Raw genomic sequence first — 25,180 nt, forward strand, 5'->3', positions numbered from 1 at the left:
AAGGAATTTTTTTGTGCTTATCCTGTTGAACAAACTGACCTCATACATGCTTTCAGGAAAATGAGTGTTGATGCAAAGTTATTTTTCAGAAATTTTATGTCACAATAAATATCTTCACACCAAATTACATAAAATGGAATATATACAAAGATATATCGAGGAAGAAAATGATGCACACAACCTCATGAGATGGCTGACAGGTGTCAGGAAACATAATGCTTTAGAGCCTCTCGACAGTTGAAAGTTAACATGTTAATGCCTGGCAGCGTTTAGATGGAAGATATTATCTCCCACTGATGGGAATATGTGCTGTAGAGTTAAACCAAGATGAAATATTGCAAGTGTAGTTCATCTGTTTCCCTGAAACTAGCTGCCACACATTGTGGCTGTGATATAGCAAGGAACCTGTCGTGTCCACATGGACAAAGAACGTTTATTGCCAAAAAGTGAAAGTCAATTGGTTGTTCCAATGCAACATCAGCGCCCAGCAGCACACGAGCAAAACTGAGATAAATATTCTGCAATTGGAGAGTGAAGCCCGAATTTAATTGTGGTATTTAATGTTGTTCTAGGACTGGTGATTACTTATTATTGTCCATCCATTACACGGTTGTGTTTAGAAGGCATTGACCTTGAATGGTTAAGGTTAGGCATTGGCCTTGAATAGTTAAGGTTAGGCATTGGCCTCTAATAGTTAAGGTTAGGCATTGTCCTCGAATACTTAAGGTTAGGCATTGATCTCCAATAGTTAAGGTTAGGCATTGACCTCTAATAGTTAAGGTTAGGCATTGACCTCTAATAGCTAAGGTTAGGCATTGACCTTTAATAGCTAAGGTTAGGCATTGACCTTGAATAGTTAAGGTTAGGCATTGACTTCGAATAGCTAAGGTTAGGCATTGACCTCAAATAGTTAAGGTTAGGCATTGACCTCTAATAGTTAAGGTTAGGCATTGACCTCTAATAGCTAAGGTTAGGCATTGACTTCGAATAGCTAAGGTTAGGCATTGGCCTCAAATAGTTAAGGTTAGGCATTGACCTCTAATAGTTAAGGTTAGGCATTTACCTTGAATAGCTAAGGTTAGGCATTGACCTCTAATAGTTAAGGTTAGGCATTGACCTCTAATAGCTAAGGTTAGGCATTGACTTCGAATAGCTAAGGTTAGGCATTGGCCTCAAATAGTTAAGGTTAGGCATTGACCTCTAATAGTTAAGGTTAGGCATTTACCTTGAATAGCTAAGGTTAGGCATTGACCTCTAATAGCTATGGTTAGGCATTGACCTCGAATAGTTAAGGTTAGGCATTTACCTTGAATAGCTAAGGTTAGGCATTGACCTCGAATAGTTAAGGTTAGGCATTGGCCTCTAATAGCTAAGGTTAGGCATTGACCTCTAATAGTTAAGGTTAGGCATTGACCTCTAATAGTTAAGGTTAGGTATTGATCTCGAATAGTTAAGGTTAGGCATTGACCTCTAATAGTTAAGGTTAGGCATTGACCTCGAATAGTTAAGGTTAGGATAGGTCGTCGGGCGAGATTTTATGGACATCTTTACAGATCTCAAATCAGATTTTTGCAAGTTACCTTTTAGACACAACTCCTGGCAAGTGGTTCAGATTGCCACCTAATAAATACTCCTGTGTTTAAATTTGAAAATGAGTATTGACGAAAAGTTATTTTTCAGAAAATGTTATGTCATGATAAATATCTTCACACCAAAGTACATCAAATGCAATGATATACAAAGAAGGGAAATTTGTGTCTATGTAGGCGAATCAAATAGATGCCATGCCGTGAGTCTGTGTTGCAGCAGCAGGTTGGCAACTTGCATGGCAGTGTATCAGTGTATGAATGTGTGTGTGAATGTTGACATGCAATGGTCGGAAGACTAGAAAGGCGCTATATAAATGCAAGTCCATTTACCATTTAAATGCTCTCATATAGGTTGTGAGTTTGTACCTTTCACAAGCAGATATTGACATGTCTTGTGAAGGTCAATTAGTCCATTTGAGTGATGAGTGCAGCAGTGAAACGGTGTCAGAAGAGGTTGATGGAAACTTATTAAGCAGCTGCGAGGCCTTTGATGTCTGTGGTTATCGCTGAAAACCAGTCTTCCTGTGGTTGAGACTTAACTGTTTCTATTTTTGCCTGCTGGTTAGCATCTACACTCTGTTTTTCCAAAACATCTAGCCACAGATTGTATTGCTTTTTTCTTTATGACCAAGGCTAGGTAGGCTAACCGTTTACTGTACTTACCTTTTATTTTTTTTTATTACAGATTTTGGACTTCTCATATTTCACCTCAGTTGCGCTCGCACATCATTGCTGTCTGTCTCTTCCTGTCAAACAAGTGTTGTGTACCTCACTCACTCCTCCCCTCTGTCAGACAGTCATCTGTGTCCAAAAAGGCAAGGTGATAGAAAGATTTTGCCAAATGAAGGGAGCAATAAAGATGCAAAAAAAGTAGGGATGTACCCAAATATTTGATGTCAATGAATTAAAATATTTAATCGTGGTTAATCGCATGATTGTCCATAGTTAATTGTTATTTTTATCTATTCAAAATGTACTTTAAAGGGAGATTTGTCAAGTATTTAATACTCTTATCAACATGTGAGTGGGCAAATATGCTTGCTTTATGCTAATGCATGTTTACAAAACAAAAAAAAATACTTCAACAGTTTTACAACATCAACTCAGTTTAATGAGGAAGACACTGTCTTCTGGCTGTGCAAGCATGAGGCTGCATGAGGCAGTTTTTCTGAAAGCAGGGAGCTGATGTATAAAGAGCGAAATGAGTGTGAGGAAATTGGTCAGTGTCGTCGGTATAGAAAGTGACATTTTGAGAAGTGATGGCGAAACTGCTGATGGAATTCTTACTTAATGCATTCCTGCATGTACAACAGAGATACCTTCACATTTTAAGAGACAGTAGTGAAGCTTTTGTGAGAAAGCTGTGCAGTTGTTGATGCATGTGGTTTTATTTGCAGAGAGCTGAGGGCCAGTCTTCCTGTGGCTTTCGCTTTAGGCCATGCACAAAGTGTTTTCACCGCAGTGGAAAATGACAGGGGGAGGGTGTCACAGGACTTGTTACCCACATGTGCCTGCAAACACATATTTATATATACACGTTCACTGTGTCAGCATAGATTCAAGTTATGGTCAATCACAGGTCATTTCAGAGAGAGAGAGAGAGCGTTCCTATTGACTGTTCATTCAACAGAGGCAGCTGTCAATCACTCGCCACCTAAGATCAAACCGTCAAACTAGGCAGCTCTGATGAGACCTGTAAAATGACAAAGTGTGCTCCGGCTGGTGGGCGGTGCTTGGTATTTCCTGAACTTGATCTCAACATGGCTGCCGGGTCACAAACTTTCTCATTTTACAGTTAAACAGTACACTACAAGATGTTTCTGAAAACATTTGAGGAGAGAAATAGGTATTACAGTAACAGAATATTGATTCATATTTGATCAGCGCTGCCTAGTTTGGCCCAATGACATTTTGTGTTCATGTTTGTGGTGATGGCTGAAGCCTTCCTGATAAGCCTGAGACTTTATTTTTGTCTCATACAGACAATGTTTGTCACCACAGGTAGCTGGTTTATTCTATTACCATTTATTTTCTTTACTATTTTTTCCAGCAGTGTGTACGAATACAGAGGCTGATACTATTTAAACCTAAGTGGGTCAATTTGCACTGTTCCTTTTTTTTTTTTTGCAAGCCGGGCCTCGTGACTTTCATGTCAGTTGTGCTCAGACCACACTCTGCTGCCTCTTCCTGTGAAGTGATGCGTATCTCACTCACTCCCCCCCCGACAGACCATTTGACTCTCCATATGAGTAAGGCCCTGTTCACACCTGGTATTAACATGCGTCCTCAGTGATCTGATCACAAGTGGACAGCTTTAAGTACGTCTATTCACACCTGGCATTAAAATGCGTCTCCACATGTGTCTTCAGTGGCCACTTGTGATCCGATCTCACTTCCCCGCCCCATATGCAAATAAACAAGTAGTAAACACACACCTAATAAAGCCGCGGTTGTGATGTAATATTACATGAATGTTAATAGTTATATCCTACATATTTGTTAATTCTGGTACATTGTATTAACATCAAAATAAAAGGTAATTGTACCGGGACGTCCACGCCGCCAGTGCCGGCACCGCTGCTTTTGCCAGACGACAGCGGGGTACAGCTCTCCAGAGAGCCAGGGAGGACAGAGAACAGGCGGGCGGGCGGTCGGGTGTCAGCTCCGTGCAAAGCAGCGGAACAAAAACACCGACACATCTCCGACAGTATGATAATAATGCACTTGGCGTGCCTAGTCTACATACAGTAGAGCACAGAGGCCGTTTCCTGGCTGACAAGCGCCCCGTGTCTGCATGTTTATTCGTCTGAGGGGCGCGGTGATCCCGTGGATCCCAGCTGGACGTCAGTTGAGTAGGCGGTTCTTAATGTGGCCCAGGACGCATTCGCGTACACACTGCTAAAAGAATGTGGTCATATGTGAAAGATCAGATCTCAATGCGTCCTCAATGCGTCTTGAGTGTGTTCACACCTGTATTTAGAGCTGTACACTTGTGATCCGATCACTGAGGACGCATGTTAATACCAGGTGTGAACAGGGCCTAAGTCTTGACTTCACCATCATCAGTGTCCCTTGTGGCTCCTCCTCATCAAACATATTTGATGTTTGATGAAGATGGGAGGCAGACAAAATAAGAAAGATGGAGACTTTTTGCTGACAGAGAGAGAGACAGAAAGAAAGAGGGATGAAACTGACCATGAGTATAAGAACTTTATTTAACAAAATACCAGCCACGGACTCTGGCAGTAGATTAATAAGATAAAGCATCTCTTCTATAGGGCTGTCAATCGATTACAATATTTAATTGCATGATTCTTCATCGTGATTAATCAAATTAAAGGGAGATTTGTCAAGTATTTGATACTCTTATCAACATGGGAGTGGACAAATATGCGGCTTTATGCAAATGTATGTATATATTTATTACTGGAAATCAATTACCAACACAAAACAATGATAAATATAGTCCAGAAACCCTCACAGGTACTGCATTTAGCATAAAAAAATACACTCAAATCATAACATGGTAAACTGCAGCCCAACAGGCAACAACAGCCGTCAGTGTGTCAGTGTGCTGACTTGACTATGACTATTCACATGTCTTGAGATCAGAGGTCAAGGGACCCCTTTGAAAATGTCCATGACAGTTTTTCCTCGCTGAAATTTAGCATAAGTTTGGATCATTTTTCTAACCCCCTTTGTGACAAGCTAGTATGACATGGTTGGTACTGATGGATTCCTAAGGTTTTGTAGTTTCTAATGATATCAGTATCTTCTTTCATAGCTCTGTAGCTGTAAAAACTGAGCTCGCTACAACCTCCGAAAGATCGATTGCGTTAATGCGTTAAAGAAATGAGTGGTGTTAAAACAAATTTGCATTAACGCCTCAATACAGTCTATCTGCTGGCTGCATAAACAACACGAGTCTCCACTTCTCTCTCTGATGCAGGCCTCCTGTTCCTCATTGTCTCCGGAAGGAACCTCAGCGCTGCAGAGTTCAGCTCATCAGAGCCCAGATTCTGTAAATCAATAAAGTGTTTTTTAGGGTCACATACTGTAACTGAGTGTTTCTGCAAATACGAGCATTTTTAAGTCCCAGCAATGAAATTTTGGATTGATGTTAAACTTTGCAGTGCAATGCTTGATAAATATAGTGTTATTATCCATCTTAACATAACAAATAATTACTAATAATGTGATTTAATAAAATATATGAAGCAACTGTGGTCTCAGTGTTGAGATACGTAAAATGAGCTAATTCAATAACGGCTTCAGTTCCCTGACGGCGAGGTAAAGCAGCTGTGGACGGGAACGGCAGAAAAACGTATTTTAGCCACCTAAAAAATTCAATATCAGTTTAAATGTATATTTAGAATATTTTCACCGCTTTACATTGCCGTCAGGCGACACTTTCCGACGGGAAACTGAAGCCGTTATATTGCTCTCTTCAAAGCCACCAGACTCCATTCACAAAAACAGTAATTTTACCTTGCAGATCACAGGAGTTGCTGGTCTATCGCTGCATCGATCGGTTAGTTTGTTTGTGTTATTGTGTGACTTTCGGCGCAGAACTAAAGTGGCGTTCACAAAGCAGTACATTGCTTAGCTTGACCGCCATCTAAGTTACTGTTTGTAATGTTAATAACTGAACATAAGGATGTGTATATGTAGCATCGTCATCATGCAGACATATGTCAGGTTGCATGGGAAAACATTTTTTGAAGGGCTTGGGAAAATAGCATTTGACGCAAAAACATACATAGTTTGACCAAAATTCTGTTTACTGATTGAAAGTTGTTCAAACAATAGGATATTGACCAGATTGTATGACAAAAGCTCATCAACAGAACTAAAATTGATTGGTTATATTAAAACATTTTAAATAACAGTTTTGTAACTGCATGTAACGGCATGGCGGAAACTCTTTCTTGACAATTTTTTTTTATTGAGATTAAAGTTAATAACCCTCAACTGTTAAAACTTGGGACAAAGATCATTAACAGACATATCATGTGTTTAAATGCAACTTTAAAACCATAACACAGTTTTATTTAAGTTAATGGTGAGTTCACCTTGTTTCTTTCTGGCTGCGGCTCCTCATTCACAGCTAAATGGCAAAAGACGAAAGTGTGATTAGTTCATTATTACTGATCAGATACTTTGCTTTAGATTTTTCCATCATGTGTAACAAATTGTAAATCTGCTGTACCTGTCTGAAGTTTCCTGACTTTAACAGCCAGAACAACGACGACTATGGTGAGGGAAACGGTCAGACCACCCAGGATCAAAATCATTAGGTTTGCTGTTCCATCATTCTCCTCTACAAGAACGATGATAGAATTAGATTCTATTTTTTAAAGACGTGGTTAAGATTGAAATTACTGGCTCGGTGGTAACTTGCACAATGAAAAAGGAGAATCTTACTTTCAGTCTTAAAATCCACTTCACCATCAGATTCACCATCAGATTCACCATTACCTTTAAAAAAAAAAAAAATTATTGTATTGGTTTCTTATTTGTCTTTATGCTGTTTTAATGCAATAAATGTGAGATGTATGTAAATATGACAGTCTTACCTTGAACGATTAAATGCGTTGCATCGGCAATGACGGTATGTCTGTCCTCGTAGAATCCACAGAAATACAGTCCAGAGTCAGATAAATCCACTCGCTTGATTTTAAGAAAGACAGTGGAATTGTTGAAGCTCATTTCAAATCTATTTTGAAATCCAACACAGAACCTAGCTTCACCATCAAACCAGTACATAGAGGAGATGCAGCTGGGCTTGGTTCTGTTGATCAGTCTGAACCACTGAGTTGGACTGCTGTTAATGTTCTTGCACGTCAGTGTGACTTCATCACCAGACTGAACCTCCACAGTCTGAGACTCAAAACCTGAGACGGAGCCTGAAACAAACAACCCTAAGCTTGTAATGCAACAGTTACTGTAATAAGACAAAAACAACAACAAGAATAAATTCAGTTCTAATTTGCAAGTTCATATTCTGGTGGGTTACTGGTTACATGGTTTGGTGTCAGTACTTACTGAGGCTGCAGAGAAGTAAAGCTGTTATCAAGGTGAAGCTCCTCATTGTGCGTTTAACCGCGTCACTGCAGGGATAGTTTGTACCGCTGAGCTCCTATAAAAGGGTTTAGAGAGGCGGGGTTTGTTTTTCATCTTGCTACTCACATTTGCTCAATGCAAAAAACTTTGAAATATGACTTCACAGGAAAGGTTGGTGGTAGGAGAGTCAAAGTTATATCTGTGTCAGACGCTATTTGAGACAAAAGTTGCCACAAAGAATTGTAGATGCTTAAACAACACGACTCCTACAGCTGTCATTGAAAGCATCCTCACCTAACCCGTAACAGTCTGCTCTGGTATGACATACTGTATGAAATATGACAAGAAAAACAAAGAGACTCACCTGTCGCGTCATATTTTTATGCTTGATGCTGCGATGTCCGGATGCACTGTTTTAGATTTGTGTTTGGGAGTGGGAAAATATGCTGCTTTATGCAAATGTATGTATATATTTATTATTGTAAATCAATTAACAACACAGAACAATGATAGATATTGTCCAGAAACCCTCACAGGTACTGCATTTAGCATACAAAATGTGCTCAAATCATAACATGGCAAACTGCAGCCCAACAGGCAACAACAGCTGTCAGTGTGTCAGTGTGCTGACTTGACTATGACTTGCCCCCAAACTGCATGTGTTTACCATAAAGTGGGCATGTCTGTAAAGGGGAGACTCGTGGGTACCCATAGAAACCATTTTCATTCACAAATCTGGAGGTCAAAGGTCAAGGGACCCCTTTGAAAATGTTTGTTATTTTATTGCTCCACTATTTCTCCAAAAGGTCTAAATACATGTGCAGCAGCTAGTTTCATTTTGTCGTAAACAATTTTTCACACCTTCTTTTTATAGTTTCCACAGAGCTTTGACTTCAAATGCCTCATGATTTTCACCACAGTAGTTCTCAGACCACACTGTGTCTCTTCCTGTCAAACAAGTGATGTGTACGCCACTCCCTCCTCCGTCCACAGACCAAGTAAGTTTGAAGTCATCGGTGTCCTTTCTGAGTCCTCCATCACACATTAAGCACACTCTTTTCCTCTCAGAAAAAAATAAGAAATATAGACACGAGAGAGAAACTGAAAGAATCATGAGCGAAAAAATACAGAGACATTATTTTGAATGTATTTCTTTTCATTGAATCACCCCACGAACAGCTAATTAGACTAGCAACTAATAAGATTAATGACATAAAGCATGAGTTTCTGTTGCTTCCTGGGTCTATCTGGTGGCAGCGTACACAACATGTGACTCCATCTCTCTCTCAGGTGCAGGCCTGCGGCTTCTTTTTGGCTTTGCCTGGAAACTTAGAGCTGCGTAGTTCAGTTCATCTGAGCCCATATTCTGTAATTCAGAGTAGTTAGAGTCACATACGGTATCACACACACACACACACACACACACACACACACAACTGAGTCTTCTGAAAATCTGTATTTGTGGGTTGTTCCACAAAGGAATCATTTAAACATAGGATTTAGGAACCTTAGGAGTTGTATGTATGCTCTCACGATCTGCAAGGTAAAATGACTGTTTTCTTGAATGGAGTCCCTTTCCGACGGGAAGCTGAAGCCGTTATATTGCTCTCTTCAAAGCCACCAGACTCCATTCACAAAAACAGTAATTTTACCTCGCAGATCACAGGAGCTGCTGGTCTATCGCTGCTCGATCGGTTAGTTTGTTTGTGTTATTGTGTGACTTTCGGCGCCAAACTAAAGTGGCGTCCACAAAGCAGTATATTGCTTAGCTTGACCGCCATCTAAGTTACTGTTTGTAATGTTAATAACTGAACATAAGGATGTTTATATACTGTACATGTAGCATCGTCATCATGCAGACATATGTCAGGTCACAAGGGAAAAGGTTTTTAGAAGGGCTTGGGAAAATAGCATGTTGACGCTAAAACATACATAGTTTGACCAAAAATTCTGTTTACTGATTGAAAGTTCTTTAAACAATAGGATATTGGCCAGATTGTATGACAAAAGCTCATCAACAGAACTAAAAATGATTGGTTATACTAAAACATTTTAAATAACAGTTTTGTAACTGTATGTAACGGCATGGTGGAAACTCTTTCTTCACAAAAAAATTAGATTGATATTAAATTAAAGTTAATGAACCTCAACTGTTAAAACTCGGGACAAAGATCATTAACAGACATATCATGTGTTTAAATGCAACTTTAAAACCATAGCACAGTTTTATTTAAGTTAATGGTGAGTTCACCTTGTTTCTTTCTGGCTGTGGCTCCTCATTCACAGCTAAATGGAAAAAGACGAAAGTGTGATTAGTTCATTATTACTGATCATATATTTTGATTTAGATTTTTCCATCGTGTGTAACAAATTGTAAATCTGCTGTACCTGTCTGAAGTTTCCTGACTTTAACAGCCAGAACAACGACGACTATGGTGAGGGAAACGGTCAGACCAACCAGGATCAAACTCATTAGGTTTGCCGTTACATCAAACTCCTCTACAAGAATGATGATAGAATTAGTCTCTATTTTTTAAAGACGTGGTTCAGATTGAAATTACTGGCTCGGTGGTAACTTGCACAATGAAAAAGGAGAATCTTACTTTCAGTCTTACAAACCACTTCACCATCAGATTCGCCATTACCTTTTAAAAAAAAAATCTTTTGACACATATTGGTTTCTTATTTGTCTTTATGCTGTTTAAATGCAATAAATGTGAGATGTACTGTAAATATGACAGTCTTACCTTGAACGATTAAATGTGTTGCATCGGCAATGACGGTATTTGCTTTCACGTAGATTCCACAGAAATACAGTCCAGAGTCAGATAAATCCACTCGCTTGATTTTAAGAAAGACAGTGGACTTGTTGGAGCTCATTTCAAATTTTTCTTTTTGAAATCCAACACAGAACGAAGCTTCACCTTCAGACCCGTACATAGAGGAGATGCAGCTGGGCTTGGTTCTGTTGATCACTCTGAACCAGTCCATCTGAGTTTGACCGCTGTAAATGTTGGTGCACGTCAGTGTGACTTCATCACCAGACTGAACCTCCACAGTCTGAGACTCAAAACCTGAGATGGAGCCTGAAACAAACAACCCTAAGCTTGTAATGCAACAGTTACTGTAATAAGACAACAACAACAAGAATAAATTCAGTTCTAATTTCCAAGTTCATATTCTGGTGGGTTACTGGTTACATGGTTTGGTGTCAGTACTTACTGAGGCTGCAGAGAAGTAAAGCTGTTATCAAGGTGAAGCTCCTCATTGTGCGTTTAACCGCGTCACTGCAGGGATAGTTTGTACCGCTGAGCTCTTATAAAAGGGTTTAGAGAGGCGGGGTTTGTTTTTCATCTTGCTGCTCACATTTGCTCAATGCAAAAAACTTTGAAATGTGACTTCACAGGAAAGTTTGGTGGTAGGAGAGTCAAAGTTATATCTGTGTCAGACGCTATTTGAGACAAAAGTTGCCACAAAGAATTGTAGATGCTTAAACAACACGACTCCTACAGCTGTCATTGAAAGCATCCTCACCTAACCCGTAACAGTCTGCTCTGGTATGACATACTGTATGAAATATGACAAGAAAAACAAAGCGACGCACCTGTCGTGTCATATTTTTATGCTTGATGCTGCGATGTCCGGATGCACTGTTTTAGATTTGTGTTTGGGAGTGGGAAAATATGCTTGCTTTATGCAAATATATGTATATATTTATTATTGTAAATCAATTAACAACACAAAAAAATGACAGATATTGTCCAGAAACCGTCACAGGTACTGCATTTAGCATAACAAATGTGCTCAAATCATAACATGGCAAACTGCAGCCCAACAGGCAACAACAGCTGTCAGTGTGTCAGTGTGCTGACTTGACTATGACTTGTCCCCAAACTGCATGTGATTATCATAAAGTGGGCATGTCTCTAAAGGGGAGACTCGTGGGTACAAAGAGAACCCATTTTCATTCACAAATCTGGAGGTCAAAGGTCAAGGGACCCCTTTTGAAAATGTTTGTTATTTTATTGCTTCACTATTTCTCCAAAAGGTCTAAATACATGTGCAGCAGCTAGTTTCATTTTGTCGTAAACAATTTTTCACACCTTGTTTTTATAGTTTCCACAGAGCTTTGACTTCAAATGCCTCATGATTTTCACCACAGTAGTTCTCAGAGCACACTGTGTCTCTTCCTGTCAAACAAGTGATGTGTACGCCACTCCCTCCTCCGTCCACAGACCAAGTAAGTTTGAAGTCATCAGTGTCCTTTCTGAGTCCTCCATCACACATTAAGCACACTCTTTTCCTCTCAGAAAAAATAAGAAATATAGACACGAGAGAGAAACTGAAAGAATCATGAGCGAGAAAATACAGAGACATTATTTTAAATGTATTTATTTCCATTGAATCACCCCACGAACAGCTAATTAGACTAACAACTAATAAGATTAATGACATAAAGCATGAGTTTCTGTTGCTTCCTGGGTCTATCTGGTGGCAGCGTACACAACATGTGGCTCCATCTCTCTCTCAGGTGCAGGCCTGCGACTTCTTTTTGGCTTTGCCTGGAAACTTAGAGCTGCGTAGTTCAGTTCATCTGAGTCCATATTCTGTAATACAGAGTATTTAGAGTCACATACGGTATCACACACACACACACACACACGCACACACACACACACACACAGCTGAGTCTTACAAAAAATCTGTATTTGTAGGTTGTTCCACAAAGGAATCATTTAAACATAGGATTTAGGAACCTTAAGAGTTGTATGTATGCTCCCACGATCTGCAAGGTAAAATGACTGTTTTCTTGAATGGAGTCCCTTTCCGACGGGAAGCTGAAGCCGTTATATTGCTCTCTTCAAAGCCACCAGACTCCATTCACAAAAACAGTAATTTTACCTCACAGATCACAGGAGCTGCTGGTCTATCGCTGCTCGATCGGTTAGTTTGTTTGTGTTATTGTGTGACTTTCGGCGCCAAACTAAAGTGGCGTTCACAAAGCAGTACATTGCTTCGCTTGACCGCCATCTGAGTTACTGTTTGTAATGTTAATAACTGAACATAAGGATGTATATATACTGTATATGTAGCATCGTCATCATGCAGACATATGTCAGGTCACAAGGGAAAAGGTTTTTAGAAGGGCTTGGGAAAATAGCATGTTGACGCTAAAACATACATAGTTTGACCAAAATTCTGTTTACTGATTGAAAGTTCTTTAAACAATAGGTTATTGGCCAGATTGTATGACGAAAGCTCATTAACAGAACTAAAAATGATTGGTGATATTAAACATTTTTAAATAACAGTTTTGTAACTGTATGTAACGGCATGGTGGAAACTCTTTCTTCACAAAAAAATTAGATTGATATTAAATTAAAGTTAATGAACCTCAACTGTTAAAACTCAGGACAAAGATCATTAACAGACATATCATGTATTTAAATGCAACTTTAAAACCATAGCACAGTTTTATTTAAGTTAATGGTGAGTTCACCTTGTTTCTTTCTGGCTGTGGCTCCTCATTCACAGCTAAATGGAAAAAGACGAAAGTGTGATTAGTTCATTATTACTGATCAGATACTTTGCTTTAGATTTTTCCATCATGTGTAACAAATTGTAAATCTGCTGTACCTGTCTGAAGTTTCCTGACTTTAACAGCCAGAACAACGACGACTATGGTGAGGGAAACGGTCAGACCACCCAGGATCAAACTCATTAGGTTTGCCGTTACATCAAACTCCTCTACAAGAACGACGATAGAATTAGATTCTATTTTTTAAAGACGTGGTTAAGATTGAAATTACTGGCTCGGTGGTAACTTGCACAATGAAAAAGGAAAATCTTACTTTCAGTCTTAAAATCCACTTCACCATCAGATTCATCATCGCCTTTAAAAAAAATTAAAATTTTTGACACGTATTGGTTTCTTATTTGTCTTTATGCTGTTTTAATGCAATAAATGTGAGATGTATGTAAATATGACAGTCTTACCTTGAACGATTAAATGTGTTGCACTGGCAATGACTATATGTGGGTCCACGTAGAATCCACAGAAATACAGTCCAGAGTCAGATAAATTCACTCGCTTGATTTTAAGAAAGACAGTGGACTTGTTGGAGCTCATTTCAAATTTTTCTTTTTGAAATCCAACACAGTACGAAACTTTACTCTGAGACCAGTACGTAGCGGAGATGCAGCTGGGTTTGGTTCTGTTGATCAGTCTGAACCACTCTGTAAAAGTTGGACTGCTGGCAATGTTGTTGCACGTCAGTGTGACTTCTTCACCAGACTGAACCTCCACAGTCTGAGACTCAGAACCTGAGACAGAGCCTGAAACAAACAACCCTAAGCTTGTAATGCAACAGTTACTGTAATAAGACAAAAACAACAACAAGAATAAATTCAGTTCTAATTTGCAAGTTCATATTCTGGTGGGTTACTGGTTACATGGTTTGGTGCCAGTACTTACTGAGGCTGCAGAGAAGTAAAGCTGTTATCAAGGTGAAGCTCCTCATTGTGCGTTTAATCGCGTCACTGCAGGGATAGTCTGTACCGCTGAGCTCTTATAAAAGGGTTTAGAGAGGCGGGGTTTCTTTTTCATCTTGCTACTCACCTTTACCCGAATGCAAACACTTTGAAATATGACTTCACAGGAAATCCTCACCTAACCTGTAACAGTCTGCTCTGGTATGACATACTGTATGAAATATGACAAGAAAACAAAGCGACGCACCTGTCGCGTCATATTTTTATGCTTGATGCTGCGATGTCTGGATGCACTGTTTTAGATTTGTGTTTGGGAGTGGACAAATATGCTGCTTTATGCAAATGTATGCATATATTTAATATTGGAAATCAATTAACAACACAGAACAATGACAAATATTGTCCAGAAACCCTCACAGGTACTGCATTTAGCATAAAAAAACATGCTCAAATCACAACATGGCAAACTGCAGCCCAACAGGCAACAACAGCTGTCAGTGTGTCAGTGTGCTGACTTGACTATGACTTGTCCCCAAACTGCATGTGATTACCATAAAGTGGGCATATCTGTAAAGGGGAGACTCGTGGGTACAAAGAGAACCCATTTTCATTCACAAATCTGGAGGTCAAAGGTCAAGGGACCCCTTTGAAAATGTTTGTTATTTTATTGCTTCACTATTTCTCCAAAAAGTCTAAATACATTTACAGCAGCTAGTTTCATTTTGTCGTAAACAAGTTTTCACACGTTCTTTTTATAGTTTCCACAGAGCTTTGACTTCAAATGCCTGATGATTTTCACCACAGTAGTTCTCAGACCACTCTGTGTCTCTTCCTGTCAAACAAGTGATGTGTACGCCACTCCCTCCTCCGTCCACAGACCAAGTAAGTTTGAAGTCATCAGTGTCCTTTCTGAGTCCTCCATCACACATTAAGCACACTCTTTTCCTCTCAGAAAAAAATAAGAAATATAGACACGAGAGAGAAACTGAAAGAATCATGAGCGAGAAAATACAGAGACATTATTTTAAATGTATTTCTTTCAATTGAATCACCCCACGAACAGCTAATTAGACTAACAACTAATAAGATTAATGACATAAAGCATGAGTTTCTGTTGCTTCCTGGGTCTATCTGGTGGCAGCGTACACAACATGTGGCTCCATCTCTCTCTCAGGTGCAGGCCTGCGGCTTCTTTTTGGCTTTGCCTGGAAACTTAGAGCTGCGTAGTTCAGTTCATCTGAGCCCAGATTCTGTAATTCAGAGTATTTAGAGTCACATACGGTATCACACAAAAACACACACACACACACACACACACACACACACAAACACACACACACACAGCTGAGTCTTCCAAAAATCTGTATTTGTGGGTTGTTCCACGAAGGAATCATTTAAACATAGGATTTAGGAACCTTAAGAGTTGTATGTATGCTCCCACGATCTGCAAGGTAAAATGACTGTTTTCTTGAATGGAGTTCCTTTCCGACGGAAAACTGAAGCCGTTATATCGCTCTCTTCAAAGCCACCAGACTCCATTCACAAAAACAGTAATTTTACCTCGCAGATCACAGGAGCTGCTGGTCTATCGCTGCATCGATCGGTTCGTTTGTTTGTGTTATTGTGTGACTTTCGGCGCCAAACTAAAGTGGCGTCCACAAAGCAGTATATTGCTTAGCTTGACCGCCATCTAACTTACTGTTTGTGATGTTAATAACTGAACATAAGGATGTTTATATACTGTACATGTAGCATCGTCATCATGCAGACATATGTCAGGTCACAAGGGAAAACATTTTTTGAAGGGCTTGGGAAAATAGCATGTTGACGCTAAAACATGCATAGTTTGACCAAAAATTCTGTTTACTGATTGAAAGTTCTTTAAACAATAGGATACTGGCCAGATTGTATGACAAAAGCTCATCAACAGAACTAAAAATGATTGGTTATACTAAAACATTTTAAATAACAGTTTTGTAACTGCATGTAACGGCATGGTGGAAACTCTTTCTTCACAAAAAAATTAGATTGAGATTAAATTAAAGTTAATGAACCTCAACTGTTAAAGCCCAGGACAAAGATCATTAACAGACATATCATGTGTTTAAATGCATCTTTAAAACCACAACACAGTTTTATTTAAGTTAATGGTGAGTTCACCTTGTTTCTTTCTGGCTGCGGCTCCTCATTCACAGCTAAATGGCAAAAGACGAAAGTGTGATTAGTTCATTATTACTGATCAGATACTTTGCTTTAGATTTTTCCATCATGTGTAACAAATTCTAAATCTGCTGTACCTGTCTGAAGTTTCCTGACTTTAACAGCCAGAACAACGACGACTATGGTGAGGGAAACGGTCAGACCACCCAGGATCAAACTCATTAGGTTTGCCGTTACATCAAACTCCTCTACAAGAACAATGATAGAATTAGACTCTATTTTTTGAAGACGTGGTTAAGATTGAAATTACTGGCTCGGTGGTAACTTGCACAATGAAAAAGGAGAAACTTACTTTCAGTCTTAAATTCCACTTCACCATCAGATTCACCATCACCTTTAAATTTTTTTTGTTTTGACACATATTGGTTTCTTATTTGTCTTTATGCTGTTTTAATGCAAAAAATGTGAGATGTATGTAAATATGACAGTCTTACCTTGAACGATTAAATGTGTTGCACTGACAATGACGGTATGTTGGTCCTTGTAGATTCCACAGAAATACAGTCCAGAGTCAGATAAATCCACTCGCTTGATTTTAAGAAAGACAGTGGAGTTCTTGGAGCTCATTTCAAATTTTTCTTTTTGAAATCCATCACAGAGCAAAGCTTCACCATTAGACCCGTACATAGAGGAGATGCAGCTGGGCTTGGTTCTGTTGATCAGTCTGAACCACTCCTTACGAGTTGGAATTTTGAAAATGTTGTTGCACGTCAGTGTGACTTCATCACCAGACTGAACCTCCACAGTCTGAGACTCAGAACCTGAGACGGAGCCTGAAACAAACAACCCTAAGCTTGTAATGCAACAGTTACTGTAATAAGACAACAACAACAACAAGAATACATTCAGTTCTAAATTGCAAGTTTATATTCTGGTGGGTTACTGGTTACATGGTTTGATGTTAGTACTTACTGAGGCTGCAGAGAAGTAAAGCTGTTAAGGTGAAGCTCCTCATTGTGCGTTCAATCGCGTCACTGCAGGGATAGTTTGTACCGCTGAGCTCTTATAAAAGGGTTTAGAGAGGCGGGGTTTGTTTTTCATCTTGCTGCTCACATTTGCCGAATGAAAAAACTTTGAAATGTGACTTCAATACAAAGATCAGATCTCAATGCGTCCTCAATGCGTCTTGGGTGTGTTCACACCTGTATTTAGAGCTGTCCACTTGTGATCCGATCACTGAGGACGCATATTAATAACAGGTGTGAACAGCGCCTAAGTCTCGACTTCACCATCATCAGTGTCCCTTGTGGCTCCTCCTCATCAAACATATTTGATGCTTGATGAAGATGGGAGGCAGACAAAGTAAGAAAGATGGAGACTTTTTGCAGAGAGAGAGAGAGACAGAAAGAAAGAGGGATGCAACTGACCATGAGTATAGGAACTTTTTTTAACAAAATACCAGCCACGGACTCTGGCAGTATTAATAAGATAAAGCATCTGTTCTATAGGGCTGTCAATCGATTACAATATTTAATTGCATGATTCTTCATCGTGATTAATCACAAATTAACCAAATTAAAGGGAGATTTGTCAAGTATTTAATACTCTTATCAACATAGGAGTGGACAAATATGCTGCTTTATGTAAATGCATGTATATATTTATTATTGGAAATCAATTAACAACACAAAACAATGATAAATATAGTCCAGAAACCCTCACAGGTACTGCATTTAGCATAACAAATACACTCAAATCATAACATGGCAAACTGCAGCCCAACAGGCAACAACAGCCGTCAGTGTGCTGACTTGACTATGACTATTCACATGTCTTGAGGTCAGAGGTCAAGGGACCCCTTTGAAAATGTCCGTGCCAGTTTTTCCTCGCCAAAATTTAGCACTAGTTTGGAGCGTTATTTAGCCTCCTTCATGACAAGCTAGTATGTCATGGTTGGTACTGATGGATTCCTTAGGTTTCTAGTTTCTAATGATATCAGTATCTTCTTTCATAGCTCTGTAGCTGTAAAAATTTTGCCCGCTACAACCTCCGAAAGATCGATTGCGTTAATGCGTTAAAGAAATTAGTGGTGTTAAAACAAATTTGCATTAACGCCTCAATACAGTGTCTTCCGGAGTCTATCTGCTGGCAGCATAAACAACACGAGTCTCCACTTCTCTCTCTGATGCAGGCCTCCTGTTCCTTATTGTCTCCGGAAGGAACCTCAGCGCTGCAGAGTTCAGCTCATCAGAGCCCAGATTCTGTAAATCAATAAAGTGTTTTTTAGGGTCACATACTGTATCTCACACGTTGTAACTGAGTGTTTCTGCAAATACAGGCATTTTTAAGTCCCAGCAATGAATTCTGGATTTATGTTAAACTTTGCAGTGCAATGCTTGATAAATATAGTGTTATTATCCATCTTGACATAACAAATAATTACTAATAATGTAATTTAATCAAATATATGAAGCATTTTATGGGTCCAAACACAACTTTTCTTTGTATCCTACAACTGTGATTCCAATGTTGAAATACATAAAATGAGCTAATTCAATTATAATTTGACATTATTTCAAATTGAATTGTTTCATATACATATTACTTTTACACCATATTAAAACTAGTTTTTGTTTACAAATAAATTAAATTAAAGTTAATGAACCTCAACTGTTAAAGCCCAGGACAAAGATCATTAACAGACATATCATGTGTTTCGATGCAACTTTAAAACCATAACACAGTTTTATTTAAGTTAATGGTGAGTTCACCTTGTTTCTTTCTGGCTGCGGCTCCTCATTCACAGCTAAATGGCAAAAGACAAAAGTGTGATTAGTTCATTATTACTGATCATATACTTTGCTTTAGATTTTTCCATCATGTATAACAAATTGTAAATCTGCTGTACCTGTCTGAAGTTTCCTGACTTTAACAGCCAGAACAACGACGACTATGGTGAGGGAAACGGTCAGACCACCCAGGATCAAGCTCATTAGGTTTGCCGTTCCATCAAACTCCTCTACAAGAACAATGATAGAATTAGACTCTATTTTTTGAAGACGTGGTTCAGATTGAAATTACTGGCTCGGTGGTAACTTGCACAATGAAAAAGGAGAATCTTACTTTCAGTCTTAAAATCCACTTCACCATCAGATTCACCATCACCTTTAAAAAAACATTTTTTGACACGTATTGGTTTCTTATTTGTCTTTATGCTGTTTTATTGCAATAAATGTGAGACGTATGTTAATATGACAGTCTTACCTTGGACAATTAAAAGTGTTGCATCGCCAATGACGGTATGTTGGTCCACGTAGAATCCACAGAAATACAGTCCAGAGTCAGATAAATCCACTCGCTTGATTTTAAGAAAGACAGTGGAGTTGTTGGAGCTCATTTCAAATCCATTTTTAAATCCAACACAGTACGCAGCTTCATCATCAGACTTGTACTTTGAGGAGATGCAGCTGGGCTTGGTTCTGTTGCTCAGTCTGAACCACTCCGTCTGAGCTGGAATTCTGGTAATGTTGGTGCACGTCAGTGTGACTTCAACACCAGACTGAACCTCCACAGTCTGAGACTCAGAACCTGAGACGGAGCCTGAAACAAACAACCCTAAGCTTGTAATGCAACAGTTACTGTAATAAGACAATAACAACAACAAGAATAAATTCAGTTCTAATTTGCAAGTTCATATTCTGGTGGGTTACTGGTTACATGGTTTGGTGTCAGTACTTACTGAGGCTGCAGAGAAGTAAAGCTGTTATCAAGGTGAAGCTCCTCATTGTGCGTTTAATCGCGTCACTGCAGGGATAGTTTGTACCGCTGAGCTCTTATAAAAGGGTTTAGAGAGGCGGGGTTTGTTTTTCATCTTGCTACTCACATTTGCCGAATGCAAAAACTTTGAAATATGACTTCACAGGAAAGGTTGGTGGTAGGAGAGTCAAAGTTATATCTGTGTCAGACGCTATTTGAGACAAAAGTTGCCACAAAGAGTTGTAGATGCTTAAACAACACGACTCCTACAGCTGTCATTGAAAGCATCCTCACCTAACCCGTAACAGTCTGCTCTGGTATGACATACTGTATGAAATATGACAAGAAAAACAAAGCGACGCACCTGTCGTGTCATATTTTTATGCTTGATGCTGCGATGTCTGGATGCACTGTTTTAGATTTGTGTTTGGGAGTGGGCAAATATGCTGCTTTATGCAAATATATGTATATATTTATTATTGTAAATCAATTAACAACACAAAAAAATGACAGATATTGTCCAGAAACCCTCACAGGTACTGCATTTAGCATAACAAATGTGCTCAAATCATAACATGGCAAACTGCAGCCCAACAGGCAACAACAGCTGTCAGTGTGTCAGTGTGCTGACTTGACTATGACTTGTCCCCAAACTGCATGTGATTATCATAAAGTGGGCATGTCTGTAAAGGGGAGACTCGTGGGTACAAAGAGAACCCATTTTCATTCACAAATCTGGAGCTCAAAGGTCAAGAGACCCCTTTGAAAATGTTTGTTATTTTATTGCTTCACTATTTCTCCAAAAGGTCTAAATACATGTGCAGCAGCTAGTTTCATTTTGTCGTAAACAATTTTTCACACCTTCTTTTTATAGTTTCCACAGAGCTTTGACTTCAAATGCCTCATGATTTTCACCACATTAGTTCTCAGAGCACACTGTGTCTCTTCCTGTCAAACAAGTGATGTGTACGTCACTCCCTCCTCCGTCCACAGACCAAGTAAGTTTGAAGTCATCAGTGTCCTTTCTGAGTCCTCCATCACACATTAAGCACACTCTTGTCCTCTCAGAAAAAAATAAGAAATATAGACACGAGAGAGAAACTGAAAGAATCATGAGCGAGAAAATACAGAGACATTATTTTAAATGTATTTATTTCCATTGAATCACCCCACGAACAGCTAATTAGACTAACAACTAATAAGATTAATGACATAAAGCATGAGTTTCTGTTGCTTCCTGGGTCTATCTGGTGGCAGCGTACACAACATGTGGCTCCATCTCTCTCTCAGGTGCAGGCCTGCGGCTTCTTTTTGGCTTTGCCTGGAAACTTAGAGCTGCGTAGTTCAGTTCATCTGAGCCCATATTCTGTAATTCAGAGTATTTACAGTCACATACGGTATCTCTCACACACACACACACACACACACACACACACACACACAGCTGAGTCTTCCAAAAATCGGTATTTGTGGGTTGTTTAACGAAGGAATCATTTAAACATAGGATTTAGGAACCTTAGGAGTTGTATGTATGTATGCTCCCATGATCTACAAGGTAAAATGAATGTTTTCTTGAATGGAGTCTGGTAGCTTTGAAGAGAGCAAAGTTAACGGCTTCAGTTCCCTGACGGCGAGGTAAAGCAGCTGTGGACGGGAACGGCAGAAAAACGTATTTTAGCCACCTAAAAAATTCAATATCAGTTTAAATGTATATTTAGAATATTTTCACAGCTTAACCTCGCCGTCAGGCGGCACTTTCCTACGGGAAACTGAAGCCGTTATATTGCTCTCTTCAAAGCCACCAGACTCCATCCACAAAAACACTTATTCTACCTCGCAGATCACAGGAGTTGCCGGTCTATTGCTGCATTGATCGTTTAGTTTGTTTGTGTTATTGTGTGACTTTCGGCGCCAAACTAAAGTGGCGTCCACAAAGCAGTACATTGCTTAGCGTCTGCTTCTCCAAACTTGGAGTGTGCCGACTGCCATCTAAGTTACTGTATGTAACGTTAATACATTGACTATAAGGGTGTGTATATATACTGTACATGTAGCAGCGTCATCATGCAGAAACCTACATCGGGTCGCATCGGAAAAAGTCTTTAGAAGGGCTTGGGAAAATAGCACGTTGACGCTGAAACATACGTAGTTTGACCAAAATTTGAATGTTCGGATTTGAACACATAAGTAACACCACTGGGAACGAACAAAAATAATGGATCCGCCCTTTAAATTAAAACTAGGAAAAATCTGTTTACTGATAGAAAGTTGTTAAAACAATAGGATATTGGCCAGATTGTATGACAAAAGCTCATCAACAGAACTCAAATTGATTGGTTATATTAAAACATTTTAAATAACAGTTTTGTAACTGTATGTAACGGCATGGCGGAAACTCTCTCTTGACAAAAAAATTTGATTGAGATTAAAGTTAATAACCCTCAACTGTTAAAGCCCAGGACAAAGATCATTAACAGACATATCATGTGTTTAAATGCAACTTTAAAACCATAGCACAGTTTTATTTAAGTTAATGGTGAGTTCACCTTGTTTCTTTCTAGCTGTGGCTCCTCATTCACAGCTAAATGGCAAAAGACGAAAGTGTGATTAGTTCATTATTACTGATCAGATACTTTGCTTTAGATTTTTCCATCATGTGTAACAAATTCTAAATCTGCTGTACCTGTCTGAAGTTTCCTGACTTTAACAGCCAGAACAACGACGACTATGGTGAGGGAAACGGTCAGACCACCCAGGATCAAACTCATTAGGTTTGCCGTTACATCAAACTCCTCTACAAGAACGATGATAGAATTAGATTTTATTTTTTAAAGACGTGGTTAAGATTGAAATTACTGGCTCGGTGGTAACTTGCACAATGAAAAAGGAGAAACTTACTTCCAGTCTTAAAATCCACTTCACTATCAGATTCACCATCACCTTTAAATTTTTTTTGTTTTGACACGTATTGGTTTCTTATTTGTGTTTATGCTGTTTTAATGCAAAAAATGTGAGATGTATGTAAATATGACAGTCTTACCTTGAACGATTAAATGTGTTGCACTGACAATGACGGTATGTTGGTCCTTGTAGATTCCACAGAAATACAGTCCAGAGTCAGATATATTCACTCGCTTGATTTTAAGAAAGACAGTGGAGATGTTGGAGCTCATTTCAAATTTTTCTTTTTGATATCCAACACAGAACGAAGCTTCACCATCAGACCTGTACATAGAGGAGATGCAGCTGGGCTTGGCTCTGTTGATCAGTCTGAACCACTCCTTACGAGTTGGAATTTTGAAAATGTTGTTGCACGTCAGTGTGACTTCATCACCAGACTGAACCTCCACAGTCTGAGACTCAGAACCTGAGACGGAGCCTGAAACAAACAGCCCTAAGCTTGTAATGCAACAGTTACTGTAATAAGACAACAACAACAACAAGAATAAATTCAGTTCTAATTTGCAAGTTTATATTCTGGTGGGTTACTGGTTACATGGTTTGGTGTCAGTACTTACTGAGGCTGCAGAGAAGTAAAGCTGTTATCAAGGTGAAGCTCCTCATTGTGCGTTCAATCGCGTCACTGCAGGGATAGTTTGTACCGCTGAGCTCTTATAAAAGGGTTTAGAGAGGCGGGGTTTGTTTTTCATCTTGCTGCTCATATTTGCCAAATGCAAAAACTTGAAATATAACTTCAATACAAAGATCAGATCTCAATGCGTCCTCAATGCGTCTTGGGTGTGTTCACACCTGTATTTACAGCTGTCCACTTGTGATCCGATCACTGAGGACGCATATTAATACCAGGTGTGAACAGGGCCTAAGTCTTGACTTCACCATCATCAGTGTCCCTTGTGGCTCCTCCTCATCAAACATATTTGATGCTTGATGAAGATGGGAGGCAGACAAAATAAGAAAGATGGAGACTTTTTGCAGAGAGAGAGAGAGACAGAAAGAAAGAGGGATGAAACTGACCATGAGTATAGGAACTTTATTAAACAAAATACCAGCCACGGACGCTGGCAGTATTAATAAGATAAAGCATCTGTTCTATAGGGCTGTCAATCGATTACAATATTTAATTGCATGATTCTTCATCGGGATTAATCACAAATTAACCAAATTAAAGGGAGATTTGTCAAGTATTTAATACTCTTATCAACATGGGAGTGGACAAATATGCTGCTTTATGTAAATGTATGTATATATTTATTATTGGAAATCAATTAACAACACAAAACAATGATAAATATAGTCCAGAAACCCTCACAGGTACTGCATTTAGCATAACAAATACACTCAAATCATAACATGGCAAACTGCAGCCCAACAGGCAACAACAGCCGTCAGTGTGCTGACTTGACTATGACTATTCACATGTCTTGAGGTCAGAGGTCAAGGGACCCCTTTGAAAATGTCCGTGCCAGTTTTTCCTCGCCAAAATTTAGCACTAGTTTGGAGCGTTATTTAGCCTCCTTCATGACTAGCTAGTATGACATGGTTGGTACTGATGGATTCCTAAGGTTTTGTAGTTTCTAATGATATCAGTATCTTCTTTCATAGCTCTGTAGCTGTAAAAGTTTTGCCCACTACAACCTCCGAAAGATCGATTGCGTTAATGCGTTAAAGAAATTAGTGGTGTTAAAACAAATTTGCATTAACGCCTCAATACAGTGTCTTCCGGAGTCTATCTGCTGGCAGCATAAACAACACAAGTCTCCACTTCTCTCTCTGATGCAGGCCTCCTGTTCCTTATTGTCTCTGGAAGGAACCTCAGCGCTGCAGAGTCCAGCTCATCAGAGCCCAGATTCTGTAAATCAATAAAGTGTTTTTTAGGGTCACATACTGTATCTCACACGTTGTAACTGAGTGTTTCTGCAAATACAGGCATTTTTAAGTCCCAGCAATGAATTTTGGATTGATGTTAAACTTTGCAGTGCAATGCTTGATAAATATAGTGTTATTATCCATCTACCCAACAAATAATTACTAATAATGTAATTTAATCAAATATATGAAGCATTTTATGGGTCCAAACACAACTTTTCTTTGTATCCTACAACTGTGATTCCAATGTTGAAATACATAAAATGAGCTAATTCAATTATAATTTGACATTA

At 39.1% G+C, this 25,180-nt stretch overlaps 3 protein-coding genes and 1 pseudogene across 3 annotated transcripts; all 4 read right to left on the reverse strand.

Annotated features, from left to right (window-relative positions):
• Positions 1 to 8,825: 8,825 nt before the first annotated feature.
• LOC119481587 lies at positions 8,826 to 10,920 on the reverse strand. The gene is made up of 7 exons (XM_037758690.1): positions 10,875 to 10,920; positions 10,400 to 10,738; positions 10,256 to 10,297; positions 10,041 to 10,178; positions 9,884 to 9,938; positions 9,428 to 9,450; positions 8,826 to 9,005 (listed from the first exon to the last, which is right to left on the reverse strand). The coding sequence occupies exons 1-7, from the start codon at positions 10,918 to 10,920 to the stop codon at positions 8,896 to 8,898; spliced, it is 753 nt and encodes a 250-aa protein (XP_037614618.1). The 3' UTR covers positions 8,826 to 8,895.
• Positions 10,921 to 11,778: 858 nt separating this feature from the next.
• Positions 11,779 to 14,173, reverse strand: LOC119481576 (annotated as a pseudogene).
• Positions 14,174 to 14,710: 537 nt separating this feature from the next.
• On the reverse strand, positions 14,711 to 17,319 carry LOC119481580. The gene is made up of 6 exons (XM_037758684.1): positions 17,277 to 17,319; positions 16,799 to 17,137; positions 16,657 to 16,698; positions 16,442 to 16,552; positions 16,305 to 16,339; positions 14,711 to 15,394 (listed from the first exon to the last, which is right to left on the reverse strand). Exons 1-6 carry the CDS (start codon positions 17,317 to 17,319, stop codon positions 15,272 to 15,274), a joined length of 693 nt encoding a protein of 230 aa, XP_037614612.1. The 3' UTR covers positions 14,711 to 15,271.
• An 867-nt stretch (positions 17,320 to 18,186) lies between these two features.
• Positions 18,187 to 23,624, reverse strand: LOC119481577. Its single transcript, XM_037758679.1, has 6 exons — positions 23,579 to 23,624; positions 23,101 to 23,439; positions 19,428 to 19,469; positions 19,213 to 19,323; positions 19,076 to 19,110; positions 18,187 to 18,565 (listed from the first exon to the last, which is right to left on the reverse strand). The coding sequence occupies exons 1-6, from the start codon at positions 23,622 to 23,624 to the stop codon at positions 18,443 to 18,445; spliced, it is 696 nt and encodes a 231-aa protein (XP_037614607.1). The 3' UTR covers positions 18,187 to 18,442.
• Between the last annotated feature and the right edge of the window lie 1,556 nt (positions 23,625 to 25,180).

The sequence above is a fragment of the Sebastes umbrosus genome, chromosome 22 (genome assembly GCF_015220745.1).
Source record: "Sebastes umbrosus isolate fSebUmb1 chromosome 22, fSebUmb1.pri, whole genome shotgun sequence".
NCBI classification, from domain to species: Eukaryota; Metazoa; Chordata; class Actinopteri; order Perciformes; family Sebastidae; genus Sebastes; species Sebastes umbrosus.